The sequence below is a fragment of the Leucopleurus acutus genome, assembly GCF_964270905.1.
Source record: "Leucopleurus acutus genome assembly, chromosome: 5".
In the NCBI taxonomy this organism is placed as follows: domain Eukaryota; kingdom Metazoa; phylum Chordata; class Mammalia; order Artiodactyla; family Delphinidae; genus Leucopleurus; species Leucopleurus acutus.
Window position 1 is genome coordinate 125,434,179 of NC_139147.1, and position 14,435 is coordinate 125,448,613.

Sequence of the window (14,435 nt, forward strand, 5' to 3'; positions counted from 1 at the left end):
TTCTACCTGCCTCTTTTGGTCTAGTAATGGTCTCTGTATGACTGACACAACGGTGGCTGTGTAATGTGTATTAAATAAAAGAAAAGAATTGGTCAATTCTCTTTTCCTAAACATCATTTTGGCTCCCCCTTTTCCTCTATCAATATTGTATTATTCTTGTATTAGACAAGGTTACTTAAAAGTAAATGTTAAAAATTTAACTCATTTTTCATTCAATTGACTACGTACAATTAATCTTCAGACAGTAACAAAATTCAGGAAAGAATTAAGTCAGAAAGGATAATTTTTTCTCTCTGCGGTAAAGAAAGCTTTATCAAATCATACTACACACGCCCCCAGAAGGCCATAAAGTGAAAAGATTTTGGGTGATCTGTCCGTTTCAAACTCTAAATAGATTTTAGTATTTTAAGTAGCAATCACATTTACTGGAACGCGTTATCACTCAGATTTTCTTGTCTGAATCAAGAATTCTAGCTCCTCTCCCTCTTCTTCTCCTTCGGTGGGAATTGTTTTATCTCTGACATTTTTTTAGTTTTTCTTTCTCTTCTTTGAAAAGAATCACCTTATTTTTGAAGTTGTTTTAAATTAGGGTCAATAACTACTAACCATTTAAGTACCAATTTGTGGGTATCCACAACATACCAGGCACTGAATGTTATATTTCTGTCTTAATTCTTAACCACTTGGCAAGATGGGCAGTATTACTCTCTCTTTACAGATGATAAAGTTGACGCTCAAAGAAATCAAATAACCTGCCCAAGCACTGTACTAGGAAAGGACACCACTAGGAAGTATCAGAACCAGGTATCCAACCTACCGTTGTCCAACTTGAAAGCCCATGCTCTTTCCACTCCACTATCCCTCCACACAAACCTTCCTTATCTTCTTAGCTGACAGCTAAGTGTCTTAGACTTGATAATTTTTTAAGAGGCACTAAGTCTATCAAACTATACCATAGCTAGTTTGAAATAATACACTCTTCCCAGTGGTTTTTTTTTTTTTTTGCAGTAGCGGGCCTCTCACTGTTGTGGCCTCTCCCATTGCGGAGCACAGGCTCCGGACGCGCAGGCTCAACGGCCATGGCTCACGGGCCCAGCCGCTCCGCGGCATGTGGGATCTTCCCGGACCGGGGCACGAACCCGTGTCCCCTGCATCAGCAGGCGGATTCTCAACCACTGCGCCACCAGGGAAACCCTTCCCAGTGTTTTTTATACCTTATTTGATATTTAATCACCTTTAAAAAAGCTACAGTGTTTTTTGGTAAATGAGAAATTTCTAACAGTGACAACATTTGAATCAGCTACTCACATCAGATATGACTCAAGATACAAGTCTTTCACGCAGAATCCTTGACTGAGAAATTTACCTTTCTCCTAAACTGCCACAGAAGCAGTAATAATGAAAACAACAACAACAATAATATCATCTTGTATCATTTACTGAATACTTAATGAGTCTGACATTTCCAGCTGAACTATTTATTGAGGAATCTTAAGTGATATCTAGGATTAGCAATATACAAAGCTGTGTCTAGCTTTGTGTGGGGGAGTGTCTGCCTGTCTAAGAAAGAATGTCAAATTAAACCTATCTCTTCCACTAATTTGTGTGTGTAGGTACAACCCAAACTGATTTATTTAAGAGACAGATTTAATACCACTTTTCCTGGTATTAATCAAACTAGACTTAAAGGTGCTGATTAAATCATTATAGTCTCCCAGTTAAGGGGACAAAGGCAAAGTTAACATAATGAGAAAACAAGAAATATCATCTCCTGTTTCTGTAAACTGAGAAGATGTGAAGAGAAGGTGTCGAGTTTCCCAGGTGGATCTCCATCCAGCTCCTCACCTTCCCTTCTAGCTCAATTTGAAGAGTCAAGCAGCCTTACTTATCTTGCCTCTACTTTACAAATACACACTCTCAAGACGTCCCTGCTATAGAGCTTTTTTTTTTTGGAAGTGGGACGCATCCTAGCCTTGCCATGGTTGAGCAAGAGTTAAACTAAAGATGTTATCTTGCTGATAACACTAACAGGGTTAAGAAGAAAGGGACTCATTTGTGCCCTCACTGCTATCCCAAATGTATCTCATCCTGACCTTTTTTGGGTCCTCCTTCCCCAGGACACAGCTCAGCCCTGTGGGTGCTCCGTGTTTCCCAACCCTATGAGTCAGTCGCCTTAGGCTAGACCTTCTTTCTTACAAGTAATGTGATAAGAGCATGAAAATCTGCTCTTAGGAGAGAGAATTCATCTTTCAATCATTTGCAATTTTATTGCACTTGTCCCACTTTTTTTTTTTTTTTAAGAATAATCACCTCGGGTATGTTGCTTAAAAATATTTCCTCTCATTAAACATGAGGCAATTGTGGAGAAAAGAAGGGCATTTAGGTTATCAAGAGTTTATTTAAAATGTGGGAAAAAAAAGTTTAAATTTTTTAATGACTGCTTTCTAAATTCTTGTATTTAGAACATCACTAGGAAATTCAAACCTTAAAGACAGTCAATGAGTTAACCAAAAACAAAGCAAAACAAGAAGCCCAAAACCCTGGTGACCTATTCTCCCACCCGCTTTCCAATTATCAAAGATAATCAATTTTACTCTCTTGCTTTTGCTGGATATGGAAGTCACAAAAGCATTCTCCAAAGTAAACATTTTTTAAAATGTAAAACAAGTATTCTACAAAAAATGAAGCTAACCATGTCAGTTAACTATCCAACAGACAATTCTTTATAGTACCATATTAAAGTCATGAATGTCAAGGGGTCTTTCCAAAACAGAAGAAAAAAGTTACAACCCTGCATTTTCAGAATTATAATACTTGACAGATTCAAACATGAAACAAACAAGACTTTTTGATAGACTCTTAAATACATACTACTTACATGACACCTTGTAGAACTTTCTGGGGATCAGGGTCAAATAGCCTGTCAACATAGTGGCGACTGCTAGCTGTTACTTCCTAGAAAGTGGGGGGAAAAATTATGACATCTGAAGCCGTGCAAATCACAAATTCACAGTATCACCCATAACATCAAACAGCTATATAATCTAACTTAAGGTAGAAGCATTAGAATTTTTATAAATACTTATTATATTAAATCTATCTGAGAAAATCTTGTGACAAGATAAAACATAAGATGGGGAAGAAAGAGATACCCGGTTCTCACTAAAAACATAACTAGACAGTGGGACCTTTGCAGTGAGCCCTGCAAGCTCTGCCGATGGAAGAACTGGGCGTTAAGTATTGAGAAGCAAGCTAAGTTTCTTAATTAACTGTTGGATGTCACCTACACACGAAAAAAACATGGGAATGTTGCTTCTGTTTATACCCACTAAAGGGAGGGAAAATCTGATTCTCAGCAAGGAAAAAAGGGTAAGGACTTCATGAACAGTTTATGAAGGGCAGTCTTAGTGCAAGAGGAAGACTCTCAGAGTGATGCAGAGGAGAGCTATACTGCTAGGAAGCAGACATATGCAAAAAATAAAAACGAATATAAAGGAGTTGTCACACTTTCTGTGAGGGAAAAAAAATTAAGAATTAGGATGATTTATCAGGTCCAAAAGAGCTACCCAGTCTGAACTGCCTAAAGCTGGGCAGAAGAGGGAGAGTTAGAATATGAAGAGCAGGGGAGACACTTACCTCCTTTTATTTGTATTTTGGGGTTTGCACTATTATGTTATTTCTTGTAATACTTATTTGGGGGGCATACTTATTTTTTATATTTAATTTTCAATACTTAACATTATTTAAAATAAAGAACATGTTTAAGAACCAGAAAAAAAGAATTTTTGTCCCTTGCTGTTTCTTCCTGATGCCTGCTGGAATATGCTGCTCATGTACTATGACCCATTAGCAATAAATTATTATAGAGAGGAAGAAATACTTTTCCAGTTTACCCAGAACCCCTGATCAGAAAAGAGTTAACTGCTAAGACACAGTGCCAGCTTAAAATTCTGAATCTCCAAAAATAACTCTGGAAAAAATTCTATAAACTCAAATTTCCTGACAATATAGTTAATCCAAAATCTAAGTGTATTTTCGCATTATGAGCTTGCAACCAAAATACCCTTGTAGGCAACTCAAGTACCCACTTTTAATACATACTCCATTTATAAAGAACAAACTGGCAGCAAATAAGCCAAACTGATGAAAATTCTTGTGCCTAATAGGGTACCATTAAGTACTTGCTAACGGGGTCTGGTTTCCTCAAAATAACAGAATCACAGAGTTAGAAGGACTCTTAATTATCTCTCTCAATCCCCTGGTTAACAAATGAGGGCTGATCTTTACCCAGATGTCAGACTGTCAAATGTTAAGTAGGGATGCAAACAACTGTACAAATATATCAAGAAACAATATACACAAGAGCAAAATCCAGGGTAAAACAGAAAACAGTATTCCTATAATACAAACAGATATGTCTTCTCACTCCATTTGAGCACATGTGCTTTCCTGACTTTCCAACGTGGTAAGTTCTGTGAACTTCAGACTCTTAGACTCCCTCCTATGTAAGGAAAGATTTTGATTTTACTGTTTCTCTCCACACACTCTCCCACAGCTCTACATCTCTTGCCTCTCAATGTGGTTTTTAAAAAGGTACTTGGGTTTAAGACCTTATTTTAAACAACATAAATTTCTCCCATTAATAGCAACTCTATTGCTCTATGCCTGGTTCATTCAATTTAACAAGCACTGCGTATCTACTACATGCAAGGCACTGAGGAAGGCATTAAAGGCCAAAAAAAAAAGTAAGGCATGGTCCCTCCCCTCAAGAATTCATATTCTATTGTAACTGTGTTTACATGTTTATATTCCCTACTAGAATATAAAACAGAAGAATACATAGTGAAGATTTCTTAGAGGAGTTGGTTTTGGAAAATGAATAAGAGTGCATGAGAACAGACAAGGAAAGAATCAGGGTCACAACCACAGCCATAAGGCATGTGAAGCCAACACACAAATACCATCAGCAAGTATACCAGTTGCTGGCACTGAAAAAGAAGGGAGGAAGGTAGAAAGGCAACCACAGAATATAAAACACAAAAGGCTAATCAATGGGCAGCCAATAATTGAAGTGTTCAGATTGCCTTTTGGTCAAAGTTCTACGCTAGGTGCCAAAGAAAATACAAGAGGATGTGAAGGCAGAACAGTGCACTTAAAGAGCTTACATCTATAAAGGGGTCAGTCCTATGTACAAAAGTGATCCTCTGAGCTGCCTAGGTAGCAGCAAGCTGAGAGGATATAGTCACTTGTTCAATCTGATTTTACTCTTATGTTTTTGCTTAACAAATTTACTTAGTTGTTTGTATGGGACACTTCTCATATTTCACTGCTTTCCTTTGTAGATCAGTCTCTCCCCTTTCAGCCCTCTTCTCTCGTCTTTCAAAAGGCAGCCTGAAATATAAGACTTTGAGAGAGAAGGCAATTGGTGCAGATATTAAATAAGTTGGTCAGAGATAATTTCTTTAAAAGGTGACACTTGAGCAAAGACCTGAAAAAGGTCAAGGAGTAAGTCATGCAGCTACCTGGGAGCAAAGCTTTTTAAGCAAAGAGAACAACAAATGCAAAGGCTCTGAAATGTTAAGTGTCTGCTGGGATCAAAGAACAGGAGGTCATAACAGCTGGAGCAGAATGAGCAAAGGAGAAAACAGTAGGAGATGAGGTCAGAGAAGAGTGGCCAGATGGTAAAGAGCTGTGGTGTCCAATATGATAGCCACTAGTCTCATGGCTGTTGGGCATCTGAAATGTGCCTAGAAACTGAATTTAAAATTTTTAAACTTTAATTAAAATTAAAATTTAAAAACCAATACTGGATTCAGTTATTAGAAAACTTCTAAGAATGTTGTGAATTATTTAAGTATGTAAATTTACTTTCAACTGTAAATTTCATGAAACCTAAATACTGATCAAGTATTTCCAATCAAAATACAAATCAAGTATTTCCAACCAAAATTTGGTATCAAAATTGTGTAAAATACACATCAGATTTTTGAAGACTTGATATAAAAAAGTAAAACAATTTCATTGATAATTCATTACACTGATTACATGTTGAAATAATATTTGGATATACTGGTTTAAATTAGATATATTGAAATTAATTTCATGTTTTCTTTTTACTTGTATAGCATGGTTGCTGGAAAATTTTTAATTACATATGTGGTTGGCATTATTTTTCCACTGGACAACACTGGTATAGACCCTTGTTGGTCATTGTAAGGATTTTTATTTTTATGGTGTGAGTTGGGAAGCCATTAGAGAGTTTTGAGAAAGTAGAGACATGAACTGACTTGTTTTAAAAGGACTGCTCTGGTTGCAACTTTAGAAACAGACAAATGTGTGGAGGGGGCTAGGGAACAAAGCAGGGAGACTAGGGAGGAGGCTATTCAATAATTAGAAATGCTGTCACTTCAGAGAGATGATGGAAGCCTGGACTAGGGCAAGAGTTCTGGAGGTAGTAAGAGTCACTCAGATTCCTGATAAATGTTAAAGATGAAATGACTATCAAACTGGATATGCTGTCAGAGTAGATGTGGAGTGTGAAAGAACAGAGGAGCCAAGGATTACACTTAAAGTTTTTGCCTGAGCACCTAGAAAGTCAGACTGAGTTGTCAGTTAATGAGATGAGGAAGACTGTGGGAGATGCAGGTTTGAGTGAGAAGATCAAAAGTTCAGTTTTGGACATGTTAGGACTGAGAATTTTATTAGCCACCCAAGTGAGAATGTCAAGTTAGCAGTTGAATATGTCTAGAGTTTAGGAGAGAGTTGTGGGTGGGAGATACAAATTAGGGAGTTGACAGATTATACACAGGATAAGTTCACTTAGGGAATAACCATGATAAGGCAAGGCCTGAAGACTGAACTCTGGAGCATCTGAACAAGCAGCCAGTATGGTGGGAGGAAATCTGAGAAGCCAGATAGGGTAAGGTTTCAAGGAGGGAGTAATCAAATATGCCAAATGCTACGGATGTGTAGCATAAGATAATAACTAAGACCTGACCATTAGACTTAGGAACATGGAGGTCATCAGTGATCTTGACAACAACAGTGTGGGCAGAGTGGTGGGGTCAAAGCCTGCTTGGCAAGGGTTTAAGAGAGAATGGGAAAAGAGGAATTAGAGAAAGTACACACAGACAGCTCTTTCAAGGAGTTTCACTGTAAAGGGGAGTGAAGAAAGAGAGTAAGAGCTAGAGGGACAAGCGAAGTCAGGAGAGCCTTTTTTTTTTTTAAAAGCCGGAATAAATTAAAGCATACTTATTGATCGACGGAAATTTTTGTTTTGTTTTGATAAAGAAAAACATGCTGCACTGGGGAAGGGGGAGAACTTCTGGAACAACGTTCATAATAATTGAGAGGGAAGTGGATTTACTGACCAAGTAGAACATGGAAAGTACAACAGTCAGAGGCAATAAATTAGGTGGATACGGTGATGAGAGCTTGTGGACATTCTCTCTGATTATCTCTATTTTCTGAAAGTTAAAATTGCGGGGTTGGGTGCGAGACTGAAGAACAGAAGGAATAAAACACAGCATGGGCCAGAAAATATACCAGGACTGCCAGGCAGCACTAACCTTCTTGAGGTTCATGATTATGAATTTAAAATGAGACCAGTCAGCATGGCTGTGTTTTTCTCCAGCTACATTAAAATATACAGAAGTAGACATGAATAATAGAGTTAGATTTAACCAGAGCTGGAATTTCACCAGGCAAGGATGACAAAGCCAAAGGAATGGGTCAGCTGAGTTGAGGGTATATGCAAAGTTGAGATTATAATGACAGGCCTATTGAAGACCAATGAAAAAGCGGTAGGATTAATAGAATGCAGGTAACAGGGGGATTGACGAAGGCTTGTAGGTGTTCGGGTAGAAGGAGTGGTTTGGGAGGACAGAAGGTGGTGACCAGAATTTGTAAAACTGAAGAGATTATGAAGGGGTTTTAGTTATTGGTAACGTCAAGGTCTAGGAAATAACCATGGGGACAAACACCTCAAGGGAACACAGAGGATATGATCATTGGGCAAGTCTAGAGTTTTAGAAAAATTGTCTACATAGGTAATGAAATTTCCATAAATTATCACAGAAATAGTGCTAGAAAAAGTGAACATGAGCTAGGAGCTAAAATCTTAAAGAAATGAGGGGGAATGATCCAGAGGATCTATAGATGACTACAAGGTAGAGTCTGATGAGATTCAGAGCTGGAATGTTTAGAGAAAAGGGAAGAGAGGGGTCTGAAAAGAGCAATGAGGAGCAATTCTCTGTCTCCACTTCTAGGCCTAGAGATATGAGGGATATGGGAAGAAAAAGAGCCAACAGCTGAGAAGACTGCAGGAGAAAGCTGAGGAAAAGGGTGTCAAGAGGTGAAAAGCCTGGTTTCAGTCTAAACAAAAAGATGAAGGAAATGTTCAGACAAGAGGGTGAGGATAACAGAAACCCAGTGAAAGAAGTGGGAGAGAGGCAAGGGTTCTGGATAGAAAAGTAAATGGACAGAGACACATGCGCATGAGGAAGGACCCTAGAGTCCTGGGCTTCCTGTGGTAGTTAATGTAAACAGAGATAAAGAGCTTAATCCTGAATGTTGGGGAGGGACAGTTTGATCTAGGCACTAATTTACCCCTGAAATAGGACAAACACTGGAGTTTCTTCCTCCCTCCTGCCCACAGAGGCCAAAAGGTTAAAAGAGTGTCTGATGATCTGTTCTTTCAAGACGTGGCTTCATGCTCACTTCAAAACACTAATACCCTTTTATTTATTTTTTATTCTTTTTTTTTGATGAAAATATTTTCATTTATTCTTTTTTTTAAGATTTTTTTTACATCTTTATTGGAGTATAATTGCTTTACAATGGTGTGTTAGTTTCTGCTTTATAACAAAGTGAATCAGTTATACATATACATATGTTCCCATATCTCTTCCCTCTTGCGTCTCCCTCCCTCCCACCCTCCCTATCCCACCCCTCCAGGCGGTCACAAAGCACAGAGCTGATCTCCCTGTGCTATTCGGCTGCTTCCCACTAGCTATCTACCCTACGTTTGGTAGTATATATTATGTCCATGCCTCTCTCTCGCTTTGTCACAGCTTACCCTTCCCCCTCCCCATATCCTCAAGTCCATTCTCTAGTAGGCCTGTGTCTTTATTCCTGTCTTATCCCTAGGTTCTTCATGACATTTTTTTTCTTAAATTCCATATATATGTGTTAGCATATGGTATTTGTCTTTCTCTTTCTGACTTATTTCACTCTGTATGACAGACTCTAGGTCTATCCACCTCATTACAAATAGCTCAATTTCGTTTCTTTTTATGGCTGAGTAATATTCCATTGTATGTGGCACATATATACAATGGAATATTACACTAATACCCTTTTAAATTACTCTGTAGCTTCCGGTAGCTGGAAGGGCTTGTACACACAGTGATCCTCCATCCTCCCAACCGATCCAGTGAATGTGCCAAGCAGCCAGCTAAAGCTCAGGGTACAGTCTGTGCCCATGAAGGAGAGTAGTGCTAGCCAGGGTCACACTATGACCTCTGCCTTTTGGCACAAGGCTTCAAACAAATGACCTAGAAAGCCCTCGAAACCTAGCTCTAAACTTACTGTACCCATTCAAAGCTGCAGAAGCCACCACAAACGTATAGATTAAAAACTGTTACATTTTTATGCTTAATAGCACCCCTCCAAATTATATTATGTAAAAATGTACATGAATCCTTTCAAGCAGAAAGTTTGTATACACCAAATTTGTGACTTAGTATTTAGAATTTAGTAGAGCTGAATGTACATATGTATGAACAGGTACTAAACATTAAAGAAGGAAGAGAAGCTTGTAGCAAATTTCTTCTTGAAGGAAAACAGAAACAGGTAATGAGTTGCGTTCCACTGTGGAGAACTATTAATGTGGAAGCAATTTCCCTTTTAGTAGGGTGACCATTTGTGATGTCTCCCCTTGAGTGAAGACTGGTTGTAGTGACTTGATTCTAGCAAGCAGAAAGCAGTGGAGGTGATAGGATGTCGCTGCAGAGCTCTCCCTCTCTCTGTGTCCATGTCTGTGTCTGTCTGTCTGTCTGTCTCTCCCTCCCTCCCTCAGTCAAAAGCCAGCTTCCATGTTGTAAGTTGCCCTATGGAGAGCCCCACATGGCATGGAACTAAGGGGAGCCCCTGGCCAAGAGCCAGCAAGGGATTGAGGCCCTCGTTTCAACAGCCCACATGGAACTAAATCCTGCCAATAATCCTGTGAGTGAGCTTGGAAATGGATTCTCCCTCAACTGAGCCTTGAAACGTGGCTCCTGTTGACACCCTGACTGCAACCTCACAAGGAACTCTGGGGCTAAGCCACATCTGAATTCCTGACCTACAGAAACTGTGAGATAATAAATGTTGTTTTAAGCAGCTAAGTAATCTGTTACATAACAATAAACAGACAATGAATATACCTTCAAATTTATCATCCAAACCAGGATAATTTTAAGACTGAAAGAGGGCACTACTAATACTTGTCACAGAATAACACATAAATGAAGAGTGTTGGAGACAAACCGGGCTTATATGCTCGCCCTACCTTTTATTCCTCTTTAGTGGCACAAAATTTATCTCTAATAAATTAGAGATAGCTCAGAAAACTGGTCAGACATACTGAAAAAGCAAACCAGAACAATCTCTAATTGCCCTTCTGAATAAACTACGCATGACTGGCGTAAATTAAAACCCTGCCTTTTGAAAAAAATTCTTCGGGAAAGGTTCTGAATGCCAAATTATTAAGTCCCAGACTTGCCACGAATGGGATTTAACACAAAGAATAGAAGAAGTAAATTCGTTCAACTGAAGTTCTAAAACCTGAAGTGAAACAATGGGTTTATTAGACAATGAAGAGTGAGGGTTTAAGTGTAAATAAGAAAATATCAAACTATTTTATTTCATTAAAATCTTGCTCTATGTGTATTTCATTAAAATAGTATGTTCTTTAATCCTACCATATTCAGGAATTGAATGGTAGAAGAATATATGACTTGGGATCAGAAGATGGGTTTGAAACCTAGTTCTACCACTTGGTAGCTTTGTGACATAGGGCAAAAATAATATTTTGAGACTGTTTCTTCAAGTATAAAATGGTAACGTTACCACATAGCTCAGAGTGTGGATCAAATGAGATAACACACAAGAAAAACCCCTATAAACTGTAAATGAACCATATAAACACGGATTTCAGGAAAAGCCTATTTTTGTATAAAAAATATAATTGCCTTAACAAATGTACTAATGCTCTTCTCAGTTATTTATAGTCATATTCATGATTAAAGCCTAATTATTCAGACATACCCTTCCTCACCCGATAGCAGCTTTTTTCTCAGACCAAGCTAAGTACTTAGCAAGAAATAAATATGCATTTGAATGCTGACCTTAGAAATCTAAACTTTCATTACTTGAGATTTAAAATAACTGTTAAAAATATGTAAGGTAATCCTTAGTGCACTTTTTATTACTAACTTGCATTATAACTGTAGGTATAACCATGGACTCAGACAATATAAAATCACAGCTACGAATACCAATATATAGTTCAAGGAGTAATTTTTTTTTTTGGCTGCACCTTGGCATGAGGTATCTTGGTTCCCTGACCAGGGATCGAACCTGTGCCCTCTGCAGTGGAAGCGCAGAGTCTTAACCACTGTACTGCCAGGGAAATCGCAAGGAATAATCAATTTATAGTGTTCTCGTACCCATACACCAAATCAGAAAGAAAAGGTAGACAGAATACAAATATTTTTATAATACCTGACACTTGTTTAGTATGTTACAGTTTACAAAGTATTTTCATATCTATTTTCTCATTTAATTCACATGTTCTTCAGAAATTGGAATATTACAAATCTCACTGGGGAATTCTGACCCCTGAGAAATGAATGTTTAAACTAGTTGTTGCCATATTAATCAAAATTTCATGTGTCAATTATTCCACAAACTACTAGGAACTTCAAGATAAAATTGTTCATAATGTTGATCATTCAGCATTGTCAGGGAAAATCCTGGTTTAGGGAAGAGATGAAAGGAGCACAACCCGAAAAACAGAATGTTTGAGCTCTATAAAGCTTCAGTTTAAAACCTATTTCATGCTGAAATTCAACATGTGAATATATTTAATTTACTAGGTGCTGGTAACAGAGTTAAGATAGAGTCCCTTACCCTCAACTCATTCACAGCACAGAAAGGAAACAGATAGGTAAGAAAGTTACAGTTGTCACTTCTAACACAGGATAAGTGTAACCATAAAAGTGAACACAAGATAAAAAGAAAGGTGAAGATACAATTAACTGAAGTTAGGGGTGGAATGGGAGGTGGTATCTAAGCAGCAAGGATGATTAATCTGAAAGACTAGTATTATTTTGCTAGGTGAAATGGGGAGGAAAAAAAAGATAAGGACTCTAGGCGGAGAGCACAGCACACGCAAAAGAGTTCTGAAGCAATGTGGTGTGTTTGAGAAACGCAGTTTAGTATTATAGTGATATAGTATACACTTGGGAATACAAAACAAAGCTAAAGTTGTACTCTTTAATTCAGTCAACAAATATTTAGACAGCTATGCAGGCACTGTTCTAGGCAAGAACCAAAAAAAGCCCAACTTTGCAGGGCTTACATTTCAGCAAGGGGAGAAAGATAAAAAGCAATAAACATAATAAATAAACGATATAGAATATTATAGGGCTATACATGCTATGGGGGGAAATGTTTAATAGCACATTTTATTTCCATCTCCTTTTACTATACACTGCACAAGCTGCGGGGAGGGAGAAGTGCAGGAGAGAAAGAGGGAAGTGTACTAATACATCCCCCCCCAGAGAACCCCATACACTCAGCATCTCAGTAGTTCTAAACAGTACTTCTAAACAGGGACACTACTGCCTAAGATATATTCTTTAAATCTATGGAAGTGATTTTGGGTTGTCAAAATGGCAATAGGTGCTACTGATATCTAGTGGGCAAGGGCTAAGGATGCTAGATGTCCTGCAGTGAGTGGGACAACAGGCCCATACTCGAAAAGACTTTCCACTATGCAGTCATGTAGGAAAATAAACTTTAATTGCCTGAGCCTAGAATCTAACTCCATTTTACATATAAACAAAAAATGTGTTTCGCATCATTTTACTATACCATTTTCCAAGAATGCAACTCCCACATGAATACAGGAAAGGGTGTACTTTGTGTTGTTAGGAACTTTATCAAAAGTTGTTCACTTCAAAAAAATCACATCAAAAACAGTATCACTTATTGTATTTAAGTAGCCATCACATCATACCTATATCACTGTCTTATAGCAGTCGTATTTACAGCTAAACTACCCTTATTTGTAAATATATCACTATTTTATTACTTCTTTCTAGTACCTGAGTATTTACTCATTTAAATAATATAAATTAGTTTCCTGCTCTTTCTCCCTTAACACAGCTGAGGCATTATGCCAACTCTTAAAAATTTACATGTAAGAGCAGTTATCTATGAATTTCACTCCAGGAGAGCCAAGGAGGTGCTTCAAAATACGTTTTAAGAAGGGGATGTGGAGTCTAGCAGAGTTGAGAACTACTGACTGAAACAGCTCTTAACATTCCAGTCAGCTGGGAGCTCCAGAACCTCTTCTCCATCCCAAACATTTTGAAACGAAAATTTGATTTTCTGATGCCTCCAACTCTCAGTCCAAACAAATGCTTCCTACTGTCACTTTGACAATTTTCTGAAATGCCAAAGAACTGTACTGCTTAGATCACTCACAGATTCACAATTATTCAATTTGAAGTCCAGGAACTAGAGAATTTTTTCCTAACTTTGAGGGGAAAAAAACCCTACCTCCCTCTGGAACAATACAAAAAAGGATAATATAACAAAGACTGACCTTTTCCTTGCAGATGGCTATCATGCCCTCCCTATGTATTAAAAAATTCCTACTTGCCTCCAAAAGGAAGAAAAATTAGAAGAAAATGCCTAAGTAAACCCCAAATTTTGTGGATATTTTGATTTTTCCTTTCTTTTACTTTTTTGTATTCTAGTAAACTTCTGGCCCCATTAGGATTCAATCAGATTCTCATTCAATTTTTGCAGACCCATCACATAGTATTTTTTAAACTTTTTTTTTTTTTTTTTTTTGCGGTACGCGGGCCTCTCACTGCCGTGGCCTCTCTCGTTGCAGAGCACAGGCTCCGGACGCACAGGCTCAGCGGCCATGGCTCACGGGCCCAGCCGCTCCGCGGCATGTGGGATCTTCCCAGACCGGGGCACAAACCCATGTCCCCTGCATCGGCAGGCGGACTCTCAACCAGTGCGCCACCAGGGAAGCCCTAAACTATTTTTTTTTATTATTATGGGATTAATTCTTAGGTGATCCTAGAGGTTTGCAGCATCCTTCCTCCCAAAATTCACCAAAGCCCTGCTTTTCTGCAGTCTCTAGCAACTTTGGG

The 14,435-nt window shown here is 38.2% G+C and overlaps 1 protein-coding gene across 4 annotated transcripts in view; it reads right to left on the bottom strand.

Moving 5' to 3' along the window:
- ARMC8 (armadillo repeat containing 8) overlaps positions 1–14,435 on the bottom strand; it is a 103,629-nt gene that overhangs the window by 80,068 nt on the left and 9,126 nt on the right. For 3 of the 4 annotated variants that reach the window (XM_082840480.1, XM_082840478.1, XM_082840477.1), the window contains exon 2: positions 2,879–2,955. The exons of the other annotated variant lie outside the window; for it this stretch is intronic. In XM_082840480.1, coding sequence (XP_082696606.1) covers positions 2,879–2,955 — 77 coding nt within the window. The remainder of the gene's footprint in view (positions 1–2,878; positions 2,956–14,435) is intronic. 4 annotated transcript variants of the gene reach the window in all.